Source organism: Atractosteus spatula, chromosome 11 (assembly GCF_055471065.1).
Source record: "Atractosteus spatula isolate fAtrSpa1 chromosome 11, fAtrSpa1.hap1, whole genome shotgun sequence".
Lineage (NCBI taxonomy): Eukaryota > Metazoa > Chordata > Actinopteri > Semionotiformes > Lepisosteidae > Atractosteus > Atractosteus spatula.
This window is the reverse complement of record NC_142716.1, coordinates 43,646,944-43,659,500: the sequence shown is the minus strand read 5'-3', so window position 1 is coordinate 43,659,500 and position 12,557 is coordinate 43,646,944. Positions and strand designations below refer to the sequence as shown.

The 12,557-nt window shown below is 38.3% G+C and overlaps 1 protein-coding gene across 1 annotated transcript in view; it reads left to right on the top strand.

The window, feature by feature from the left end:
• Window positions 1–10,274, top strand: part of LOC148824105 (E3 ubiquitin-protein ligase rnf213-alpha-like) — a 47,214-nt gene extending 36,940 nt beyond the window's left edge. Inside the window, exons 50-67 of the mRNA XM_088927403.1 lie at window positions 212–322; window positions 586–828; window positions 918–993; window positions 1,299–1,333; window positions 1,438–1,538; window positions 1,896–2,052; window positions 2,276–2,450; window positions 2,951–3,045; window positions 3,262–3,513; window positions 4,113–4,245; window positions 4,350–4,433; window positions 4,656–4,836; window positions 5,278–5,479; window positions 6,102–6,179; window positions 6,437–6,634; window positions 7,919–8,008; window positions 8,345–8,523; window positions 8,629–10,274. Coding sequence (XP_088783529.1) covers window positions 212–322; window positions 586–828; window positions 918–993; window positions 1,299–1,333; window positions 1,438–1,538; window positions 1,896–2,052; window positions 2,276–2,450; window positions 2,951–3,045; window positions 3,262–3,513; window positions 4,113–4,245; window positions 4,350–4,433; window positions 4,656–4,836; window positions 5,278–5,479; window positions 6,102–6,179; window positions 6,437–6,634; window positions 7,919–8,008; window positions 8,345–8,523; window positions 8,629–8,782 — 2,544 coding nt within the window. The 3' untranslated portion in view covers window positions 8,783–10,274. The remainder of the gene's footprint in view (window positions 1–211; window positions 323–585; window positions 829–917; window positions 994–1,298; window positions 1,334–1,437; window positions 1,539–1,895; window positions 2,053–2,275; window positions 2,451–2,950; window positions 3,046–3,261; window positions 3,514–4,112; window positions 4,246–4,349; window positions 4,434–4,655; window positions 4,837–5,277; window positions 5,480–6,101; window positions 6,180–6,436; window positions 6,635–7,918; window positions 8,009–8,344; window positions 8,524–8,628) is intronic.
• Window positions 10,275–12,557: the final 2,283 nt, after the last annotated feature.

Sequence of the window (12,557 nt, the reverse complement as noted above, 5' to 3'; positions counted from 1 at the left end):
TCAGAGCCTTCATTCAGAAATAATACTGTAGAACTCATGATGCCAGACTTATGTCACGGCTTTGTGATGGTCACAAATTGCATAAGTGAAGAGGTGCATTCTCCTGGCTTGTGAGATTGGGATCTTCTGGTAGTTAGGCCTGTACATACTCCTGACAATAGTGTTTATAGTGGTACCAGTGTTCTTAGCTGTGCTTCTGCTGTTAACCTAGAATTGCAGAAGTCCTTTGCAGAAGAAAACAGCACGTCTGCTCCTGGCCATCTTCAGAGAAGTTACCACACTGTACAGAGCCGCAAACCAAAACGTCCATCCCAAACCTGAAGTAAGTGTGATTTAGAATGGTGAAAATATTACAGGAACAGCCTGATCATTTGCAAATGGACCTTTGTATGAAAAGGCAATGTGAAATAATTCATTGTATAAGGATATGTTTTTTATAGATGCCTGGGTTGTTCATTCTTCTTTTTTTTTAGATTGTAGCTGCCTCATAATGAGTGATGAGTATCATAGTCGGCTTGTTGAGTAGTAGTTATAGAAACTGGTATCCTATAGTAAACGCTTAACCACTTTTATCATCCTTTTCAGCAATGTCAAGCAATTGAGGACTTCATCAAGGGCTCACAGATCTTTGGTAGCCCTGAACTGAAGGACTTTGCCACATCCTTGGTATATAACAGGCTTGGAGGCCTATCTGTACGTCCTGATTGTACCAGTTCAGAGCACACCATCACTGAACTCGCCATTCACTTGATGACAGTTCTGTTATGTGGACAAGATGGAATTCTGACACCCTTGAAACAGCTAGCTTTGGCACCTGTGAACATGCAGGTAGAAGCTCTAGGTTTTTGTTATATATAATTTAATTATGTATAAAGCTTTTCACTTGGTAAGCTGAGAGAATCTGTGTTTGTCTGCAGAATGCCTTCTTACCAACAATGCCTGAGGACATGTTGGTAGTAGCCGTTCAAGTCTTAGGGAACTTGCAGTGGTATTGTAAGTACAAATTTATTTACCTATCCTCTTATTTACATAACTGACCCCAAGCTCTTTCAAATGTCAGAATTGCTTGGTTAATTAGGCTTCTGCAACTTATATAATAAAAATAAGCCATGTCTGGATAAGGTCAAACATGCAAGTTATGTGATGAAATAACTTAATATATTCCTCTGCATTCCTCCCTTTATAAATGCATGTAATCATAAATAAAATTAAGAAGATTCCAAGTCATATATTTCGTTAGAGGGAAGAGCAGCCTGAGATAGTGCAATGATTTCACACAATTGCTTTCTTCTTCACAGCGTGTCCAAATGGCCACCCGTGCACTATTGGGGAGGTATGTACAAATGCATTTGTGTTTTTACATACCATAGTGTGTATTTACTTTATTTACAAATGCTTTATTTAACAATCATTCGGCTCTTACGGTTTGGTTTTTAGTGTGGACAGCCAATGGAGAGAAGCCATTGTGTGGACTGTGGTGCTGTTATTGGAGGGGACAACCACAGAGCTGTTCAAGGATTTCAACAAACTAACTTCACGTAAGTCTGTGGGATGATAATTCAGCATTTTGTGCTTATACAGTAGTTTATTGATACAAGCATCTCATCCAACTGTTTCCTGAAGCATCATAGGAAATCAACTTCAATCACATACTGAGCTTTTTGCAGACCTCCATAACCTTTTGTGTTAAGCAGCGTTTTTTAATTTTACTCATAATCCAGGATGCTTTAAGAGTGTATAGTCTCAAAATGCTTTTTTTTTATTATGCAACAAAAAAGCAATAGCAGTAACAATCAAATGCAAATATGAAAGATATGTTATTCAGCTATTCCTGAACTGCAGCTTGTCCTGCAGTTGGCATGAATAAGAACTATTGAAGTGGTGTGTTCAAACAGTGGGGATCGCACCCAGACTGGCCATGTCCTGGGAGACGCAAGGAGGAGAGACAATCCTGACATGCTGGACACTAAGAGCATGTCCCCTGCCCCTTTCATACTGATCCGACTCCTCACCCACTTGGCGATGCTGCTGGGAGCTTCACGTGACCCTCGGGTAACTACTTTATCACAGCTCTGTCCCAGGGGCCTAAGTAACTGATGTCACTTAGGTAAGCAAAAGCAAAAATATTTAGGGTCATGTGTAGAAAAAGTAAAAATGATTAAGACAAATAACCAGCAGTTAATCATTACACGGATCAGTCACGGAGTCTGCTCCAATAAATGTATTTACACTTGTGTGTTTCCTTCATTGTTTTTTTTCCTTTCATTTTTTGTAGTCCATATCACAAATGATTAAACCTGCTGTGCAAAACCCACATGTCTTTCTGGTGAACCACCTTGTGAAAGACATGGAGCAGCTGTCCAGGACTCTGGGGAAGGGCACTGACGACTCAGTGAACATCGTCCACCTGCTGCTCAGCCGCCTTCTGGAGCCACACCAGGCCCAGCAGTGTAAGTAGCACCTGACGTAGTGCGCTAGGTGTTTTCAACCTCCCCCACACTCCCTGAATCCACAATTCTGTCTTAGTTAGGAACAGAACTGTACTTTTTAGAACAGTAAAAATTACAGTCATACTTTGCAAGTTATAGTTCTTGGTGGGGCGACAGAGTGCTACAGTGGTTAGCATTGTGCTCCACAGAGCTGGGTTCAGTTCCTGGGGTTCTTGTATGATCTCCTTGTGCTCAAACGGGTTTCCTCCCGCAGTCCTACAGTCCATAGACATGCTGGTAGGTTAATTAGCTTCTAGGAAGATTAGCACTGGTGTGAGTGTGCCCTGCAATGGACTGGTGTCCCATCCAGGGTGAATCCTTCCTTGTGCCTGTTGCTTGTCGGAAGAGACTCTGGCTCTGCCGGACTCTGAATTGGATAAAGAGTAAGAAGACGGCTGGATAGTGAACAGCACTTTCTTTTTATTGTGCTTCTTTTGATTTTATAACACTTGATGTTTCAGGGCCTGTTCCTTATGATAATATACTTTCAACAAAAGAAGCACGTAATGGTTGGGAAACCGTCATTGCTACAGAAATCATCACACCTCAACTCAAGGTAACTTTCTAAACTTTCGAACTACTCCAACTATCGATTTAAGAAAAGTTGTTTTAAAAATTTATCAAAACGAGTACCTGAGTTTTTTTTTTCAATTTAAATAGAAGTACAAGTTTTTTCGATTAGTTTTGCCTTGCATTGAGCATTCGTAATTTCCCATGTTCTGCAGGTTTGTTGGTGTTAAATCTTCCCATCTTTTTTAAAATTTTTAAACAGTCTTTGGAACGCAGGCTGAAAGAAGTCAACGACCTGATCCGGAATGACTCTCGTGTCTCCTCAAGCCCGATCATGAAGGTTATTTATGGAGACCCCCACATATTCCTGAAGGCTCTGCCTCTGGATAAGATTGTCCACTGTTCAGCCATTTGGAGCTGCAGGGAGAGAGTATCTGTGCAGAACCTGGCTCACATTGTCGAGCAGCACGATGGCAAAGACACCTTGCCAGTGCTGTGGAAGTTCCTGCAGAAGGTAGGTACAGGACTCATAAGCTGTTGTTTCAATGCCAAGGAAAAATCTTGAATCACTACAACTCAAGCCTGGTTTAATGCTTCAGAGATATAATACAATTGTAAGTACCAGGTTAAAGTGGAGGAATAGTTATGTGGAGCTTGGAATAAGAGAGGTTACCTTTCCCTGATAGGAACACCACCTGTAATAATTTTTTTTCCAAAAATTGACAATGTACCATAGTCTCCACACCTCAAAAATATATTACATATTTGAGTTTTCTAGGTGTCTGATGTTATTTGATTTTTACTCTGCCTTTTCCTAAAAGTGTTTTCCTTCATGGAGATTTTGTGTGTTGTTAAAAGAATAAAAGAAAAGATACAATAGCATCACTGCACCTTAACGTTTACTGCAGGTGAACTTTTGTCTTGTACTGGGAACTGATACTGTAATGCTACCACAAACTTTCCTGGGTGTCAGGTGTCTGAAGTTGTTGCTTTTTTGGCAGATAATAAAGAGTTCTGTCTGGACTAGCCAAGAGTGGACCTGGTCAAGCTCTGGACTTTGAAGACTTTGTCTTTTTTAATGACATGAGCTGTTATTTTAATTTGGTTATTTAGGAGGCTGAACTGAAACTGGTGAAGTTCCTACCCGATATTCTAGCCCTGCAGAGAAATCTGGTGAGGAAGTTCCAGAATGTGACCGAACACATGCACAAAACAATTGGTGACTTTATTCAAAGTCAGAAAGCAGGTACGTGTGGTGACAGGATCGTGACTTGCTGTTCATAAAATCAACTTACAAAAAATATAAATGAATTCTTTATCACCGGTCTTTTCCCTGCTTTTATTCAACAGAATCACTAAAAGCCTGGTATGAGACACGAATCTGCACCTTTTTGACTGTATGGAACCAACTCAGAGCGTCACTGGTCACTAATGGTAACTAGAGATGTATCCTATAGAGTTGCAAAATGTGCAGCATCTTCCTCATGTTTATTCCCTCAGTTATGAGAACAAATACTGATTTAAAGTAGCTCTATTAAAGATAGAACACAACTTTTATTGTATCTTGTTTGTGCTAGATGCTTAAAGCTTGTGCAAATTGTGGTGAATCCTTTTTGTTCCGCTGCTTCATTTATTTTAAAAAAAATAATTCCACAGGTGAAATTAAGATATCTGAAGATTACTGCAAGGAGGATTTAAACCTTGACAGTGAATTCCAAGTGCTTCTGCCCCAGCGCCATGGTCTGGGACTCTGCTCCACTGCTTTAGTTAGCTACCTGATTGCCCTCCACAATGAGCTGGTCTACACTGTGGAAAAACATACAGGCGAGGAGAACAGGTTTGTCACATCTTTTTAAAGGCTGGCAAGACGAGCCATTTTTCCATTAAAACTACTTAGTCTTTTGAGTTTAGAGTGGTACAGGTAATCCCCCTTGAAGGTTACCCTACTATACAGTACGTTGTTTCACACTTGCATCATTGATGAAGTTGATGTCAAATTTCCTCACTCTAACATAATTTTTAAATGCACCAACAGTCAGCAACATAGGTGGTTTGTGGATTATTTTATTCTGGAAATGAAAAAAAATATATTGTGAAAAGCAAAATCTAACATTGTCTGAAAAAGTCTTTTGTGGACAGTGCTGCTGCACATGACTTAGATGATCTAGACTTGAATTGTTATTACAATGAAGGAGAGCTTTCCAGTCGTCTTCCACCTACCTAAGCTGATGAGCAGGAAACAAACTGTGTGAACTCACTAAAACATTTGTTTGTACAGCTACTCGGTGAGTCCAGCAGACCTCACGGACTTGCATGTGATCAAGTATGAAGTGGAGAAGGACCTGATTCCCCTCATCCTGTCCAACTGCCAGTACAGTGTGGAGCAAGGAAGGGAGACTATACTGGAATACGACCTGCACAAAACACAGCAGCAGATTCTCAACCACTTCCTGCAGGGGAAGCCTCTCATTACTTTAACTGTGAGTCTGTTGCCCAGCCTTAGGTCCGTCCCAGAAGTGGAATCAGATACTGAAGCCAGGGCAGAAGCTTCACAGACCCTAATTCTCTTAGAATTATCTAAATTTGTATTTTATCAAAATATCTAAATTATCTGCTTATCTAAATTTGGTGATAGATGGTAAAAGATTAGTAACAGTGTCTGTGAAACTTCTGGAATTAAGTTGGTTGTTCCTTATTCCTGAGAATGTCTGCATGCTATAAGGATTTTTGCAACAGTAAGAAAAATAGAAGAATATAAAGAATTAATATAGAATGAAATTGTTGTAAATTGTTGTGTTTTAGCTAAAATAATAATGAAATCGTGAGATGTGCCTTCTTTCTGGAGACATTTATTTTATTTGGAGATTTTATTGAAAGGATTTAACATAGTTAATAATGTAATCTTGGTTCACTGGTTTAAGTGGAAGAGTATATGGATTGTATATTAGATGGTATCAAATATGAGCTTGTTGCTGAAAGCTGAAGAGCTGACCTGCCTCTACACCTCATCCCAAATCCATACCACATCATAAACTTCTCAAACCACTTTAAACAGTACCTCAGTGATGGATTAGTTTTACTGACCTATTAAATTAATTTCAGGGGATCCCAACTCTGGTAAACAGACAAGATCGAAATTATGAAAATATCTTCAAGGACGTGAAAGGGAAACTCATGCAGGTGAGTCTTCATCAACACTTCCTCCATTTGAGATCTGAACAGATCCATGACTACTGTTTTTTTCTCTTTTTGGACACACAGAATAGTGTTGATTAACTGCCTCAAGGTCACAGTTTATGACCTTTTAGATTCTTTTTTTGATGCAGTTAAGATGAATTCTGATCATTAAAAATTTGTCACATGTGGTTATTATACATTTTTTTTAATCAAAAAGGATATAATACTTATTCAGTTGAGTATGAACCTGTTTTACTTAGGATTCCCTGCCTGCGCTGATGCTGAATGCCTTGAGTGGTGAGCTGCAGTCATATACTGATGTTTGCGAAGCTCTCTCTGTCGTGGAGGTGACGCTGGGGTTCTTAGCCATGACAGGGGGAGAAGCTGAGATGCAGCTAGTTAAATATGTCCAAGACATCCTACAGATGGGAGACCAGACAGCCCCACACATCCTGAAGGTTAGTTCCATCTTCATTGTTATTGTTATACAAGGTGCATGCTAAATGTTGACACCACTTATCTAAGATTGTATTGCGATTTTCCTGATTTTAACGGTAATAATTTCACTGCAAATAAAAAAGAACAAAATCATGTATTGCAACTTACAAGATAAAGAGACGTGAAAAACTGTAGGACGCCTGCTGACTGGGCCAGAGGCAGGATGCCAGACAGACCTGGGGCTGAGGAGATGGCAGCAAGAGTTGAGAAAGAGGAACCTGGGGTTGAAGGCACCAAAGAGGTTGCGACTGGGCCACATTGGATGCTGGAGATAGAGGCAGAAGAGAGAAATGGATCAAATTAATGAACGGGAGGATGAGGAAAATTGTATGGTGTATGATAGTGCGTGCTTGTTATTCACCACAATGGTGCATTCCTTTTTGAAGGCAATGCTGTGATTATAGGGGGACTGCAGTAATGGGAAATGCAGAACGGGAGCAATGTGGTAGCAGAGGAGGTAGAAACAACAGGCTGATTATGAGAAGCAGAGATTCCGAAAGTTCTTTGAGCACATCTGTAAATTGATCACAAAGAAAAATATTTTGACAAAAGAAACAGCTGACTTTCTTTCCTTCTGTCCTATCCAAAACGAGAGATGAGTAATTTGGTGTGGTCCACGTACAGTATAAACAAATAATGCGTGCAGCAAATGTGATACAAATAGTATATTTTTCTCTTTCCTTTAGTCTTGTTTTCTCTGTTCATCTTTGTTGTTTGGAGCATGGTCCATGTATTAAATGCATGCAACAAACTGTGAGAAGGGGCATTTTTAGAGAGAGATATACTGTATAGATCAGGGGTGTCTAGACTTTTTTCACTGAACATACAGAATTAAAGTTTTGAAGAGGGTAAAGAGGAGGAGAGGGGGTAATCATTTTCGAGATGTGATTTTACGTGATGGCACCTAGTGTTCAAAATAGGAACTGCATATTTTTTTACTTAACATCGGGCCAAATCTAAGTATAGTTCTAAATTAACTCGCGGGCCGTTTCAGTAACATTGTCTTGCCACAATTGGGCCGTAGTTTGGATACCTCTGGTATAGATCAAAAGTCAGTAATGATTGTAATGATTAAAACAGCGGTGTGAGATTGGCTTATCTCTGTTGTTATCTCTCCCTAACGTCGGTTAGGAACTTTAATTTAACATCTTACTTTAACGTCTCTCTTCTAGAACTAGAGAACTAGCTTTAATTTTGCTTTAAAATCTTTATGTCTGAAGTTTCTCATTGTTTAATTTGCACAGGCATTAAGCAGGTGCACCCTGAAGCACTCCATAGCTCTGTGGCAGCTGTTGACCTCACTGAAGTCAGAGTGTATGTTGCACTTAAAAAGGGTAAGAAGGTGTCTTTGAAATACTGGTCTTAAAGGACAAGGGCAGCAGTATAGGTCAACCATTATATAATGAGTATTCACTATTGTCTTGTTTGAGAACTAAGTCAGTCAGTTTCCCTATTACCTGTATGTAGTAAACAGAATTATTATTAAAATAATTTCTTAGACAATACATATTTTTACGATTGCATATTTTTAGTATGAAACTTGTACTGTGTTTGGAGTTTAACATGTCTATACATTACATGTAATATAGTACTTTATGGTACTAGAAAAAACACTGCTATAAAATCAGATACCTCAGTAGCTTACTGTTAGTGTGTCTCTCTCTCTTCAGGATCCATTTGTGGAAATCTCAAAGGTTTACAAGGAACCTTTACTTGATGGTGATAAGAAGCTATTGACAGGGTTTTTAACCAAGGGATGTGTAGACACCTTTGTACTAGAGATGCATGAATTTCTCCTCCTGAACCTGAAGAAAGTCAATGCACCTGAAGAATTCAGGCCTGACTGGAGGTAATGTGTGACACTGTTCCCATTAATTTTCTATTTCAACGTATTACCCTTTTTCCAGTTTGTGTCCCCGGAAGCATCCAGTTCATTGCTTTTTTTCTTTCTTAGCCTGAAACACACACTGGTGTCTTATATCGAGCGAAAAGACCTGGATGTCCCTCCAGATATGGAAGAGATCCTCCCCGAGGAAATCTGTCTGTCCCAGTTTGTGGAAACCTGGAAGTTTGCTGTGGTCTTCAGACAAGAACGACACCAAAGATAAACTTGTGCTGCCTATTAACTGCCATCTTAACTATTGCCAATATTTTGTACTTTTATTAGTGCCTATGAAACCCCAGCAATGCAAACTCTTTGCATGATGTACTGTATTTCTACAGAAGCGCTGAGAAAATAATATGAAGCCAGATAAGCACTTGCTAGTGTGTTATAGAATCCCCTTCAGATGTAGCCGTAGATAAAGCTTTTAGCTGAACACAATATTCATAAGATAGTTATCTAGTTAGCAGTAGTTTTCTGTAGAGGGCAGAACTCACCGTGTAGTAAAGCCAAGGTAAGTTTTTCCCTGTTTTTGATAGTACTGTATGTTAAGGTGTATTTACAAGCATTTGCTTCAGGGTTTTGTTTACAAATTTAAACCAAAACTAGAGCTACTGCAGTTTTGAAAGTGTTGTTGCTTAGCTGATAGGATATTCTCAGGGAGTCAGTAAGATTCATTTAAGAGCAGTTAGCAGGTCTCAGATTTAATAAAGCCTTTTTAGTACTTTATCCTTAAATGACCACTGTCTAAGAATTTGATTGTGATCTCCAAGTTTACAGTTTTGAAGCTTGCCTGATGATAATATGGCACCACTTGAGCATAATGTGCTTCCTCTCTTCAGCAGGTTTCAGAAATGTGTTAGAACCAAGGCAAAGCATCTTTGCCATGTAATTGAAGATAAGTTTACTGCTTTGGCTGTTTTTTCTACTTTAATGTGAAAGACACTTGAGACCATAAAGCCCACTTTAAAATGATTTTCTCCCATCTTTTTTGTCATTTTGTAATATTTAATTAGTTTTTTTATTTTGTTTACTCTTAACATTTTCCCCTTGTGCTCTGTGAGCTGAAAGTTTTGTTAATTTTGTTTGTTGCTTTGGTGTGTTTGATGCTATAATCACATGGTCCTGAATGCATCAAAAATATTGCTGCTGTTATAAAAAAGATATTCTGTTTTTAAATGTTTTAAGTTTTAAATGTTTTAAGTTTTAAGTAATCTTGACATTTCTTTTCAAGACATTAAGGATATTACATGAAGATAATCTATCATAGTAATTTCTTCTTTTGTTTCAGTGAGGAATCGGTCATTGTTAGATTGTAGTGACATAATATTTGATAGTTTTGTGCATTAAAAAATTGTTAAAATGAATGAAACCTTACTAATGGGACAATAATGACTACACTGTTCATTCCTGCTAATTAATAACCATTTATGGACCAACTTTGTTTATTACATTAAAATCATAGACCAAGAAGCTGTAAAATACAGCATAGTGGAGCAAACTGTTGCAAAGCTTGAGTTCAATTAAAAAGGTGCCTTTAATCATATAAAGTCAGAAATTATACATGCGCTTTTTATAATCCATTCTGTATGCAGTACCAACAAATGCATGTAACATATTTTGGTGCCTGGTGGTTCTTAAAAAGTGTCTTTGTAGACCAAAAGTTTATTTCCTATGTTTAAACTTTTTTTCCCAAGTAAAATCAAAATAGAAGATTAGAAGATTTGTCATTTCCTCTTTTACATTTTGATTCCAATCATTTCAAGGTGACATTGAGAAGTTCATGTTGTATATCATCTGTTCGATTATATCTGTATATCATCTTGTCTGTTTTACTGATTGGTAATGAGCACATGGTCCTCACGCATAACAACAGACTTTTTTAAAATTAAGAATACTTCCATACTTAACATTGGAAAACTAACACTTGGAGTAGCTACATCCTGTACTATAATTGAACATGTTGAATTTCCATAGAAATCACAAGACCGGATAACTATACACAATAATTGTAAGAGATATGCTGTGAAGTCTTCTTCTTCTTCTTCTTGGATGAATTTCATAAATAACTTATAAGTTACAAAACCAGTCTATGTATTTAAGCAGCCATCTGTTTTTACTGGCTGTTAAGGTTTTCTACATTTTTCTGTGATCAACACTAATCTTTTATGTAAAAAATGTCCTTTCTGTGTGCGATACATCTTTGTCAGTAATAATACTGAGCTTTAATTTTTTTTCATGAAATGACTGCTTTTTAAAAGCGAGATTTTTGTTTTTTAAGTTATTTTTTTTTTTACCGTAACATCCCAGAACATTTAGTAACAGTTGAATAAGAGAACTTTGAGCTCAGACAGGTACAACAATGCCATTTTGGAAATTCTTATACTGTACTGGTTTGAAGACAGGGTTAAGTTGAAGACGGGCAGAAGCTCAGAAAGCTCCAAACTAAACACAAAACAGCACAAGAACACAATGTATTGTAGAGCTGTGGCAGTTCAGATATTGTAAGATTTGAGTCAGTTGATATTTTTTTTAATGGGAAAAATGTTCCTCACACACTGATGTACTTCCTCCCTGACATCACTAGAGGGGGATAAGAACCTATAGAATGAATGCACTGCAGCACAGTAAAATGCTGCAAACCACTAGGGCGCAGCAGTATAGAGAAGATGCAGAGTACCTTCCTAAACATAACTTATTCAATAATATCATATTGCAATATAACATTTATGACATTTAGGCCAGAGTAACTAAAGGGCTCTTCCTTCTAAAACAATTCTATGCTTAGGTCAGAAACCTGCTAATGCTGACATTACTTCTGATTAATTTTACGGTGTAAGTAATCGTTGAGAGTCAAAAAAACTAAATGTTTCTGAGTGCGGACGTTCAGTGTTGTATAGAAAAGAAATGTTTACAGCTTTTATCAAAATTTGCCTTCTATTCCAATTCAGCGCAGTCAACATGCTTCAAAAATTGAACTCCTGTGTTTCAGATTGGTCATCTCTAGTTGAACTTCTAACGTAATATAATTCCCACATGGAAAATTTCTGCATCCTATTGGGATGCATGTCTAATACCCATTGTTCACCATTGTTTCCTGGTAGTCTTAAAAGACTTCCATACTAAACATTTGTTCACTAACCAGTAACCAGTCAGTGGAAATGCATTTGGAAAAAAGCTCACAGTATTGAAACGGAGATACCAATTATGTTACCTTTGTCCTGCACTTTCAATGAATGTATTCTGTGCTGAAATATGGTTGGTACATGTCCCATTCCCACAACTCTCACACAAATCAGCCAGAGAAAAATCCATTTCCGTGTGTTTGTGTGACACTGAGGGGGTGGCAAAAACAGGAAACCGCCTGTAACCTGTAACCACTCAAAATGTCCCCTTTGTGCTCCAAGTCAGATGACCCCTTGGCGTGCCCTTTGACCTCTGTGTCAACTTTTGCCTGACATCACTTGATGACACAGTGGGAAGCAGAGAAGGTGGAGGAAGAAACCTCACTGAACAAGGGCGGTATGATGGCAGGTTTCATTTCTGGAACAACTTCAAATATACACAGCTAGCTTGGGTAGATTTAACTGGGACCTTTTTTTATTTAAAGAAGGGGTAATGCAACTAGAGGCTTTGTACTGTAATATATAGGCAACCTTGCAGTCAGGTCACTGCTTAGATTAGAGGGAAAATGCCTTGTTCATCTCCATTGTTTTTCCTGCAAAGCCTATTGCTAAGGAGACAGACAGTAGAATGATTTTTAACCCTGTTTGCTTGGGGTATTTTCAGATTTAACCAAGACCTTGTTCTCAATACCATCATTATCCGGAGCTGTGCGTGGGTTGCTTTCACTGCCGAACACTATACCGCCTTTTTAAAAACTCAGAAGAGATTAGAGTGTGTCTTTAAATAGCTACTGAAAGAAACTTTAAATCCAGCGGGCCCAGTCTATCATTTATCTACTGAAGTCACCCCCCTACGCAGTCATAGAGCAGGGTCAT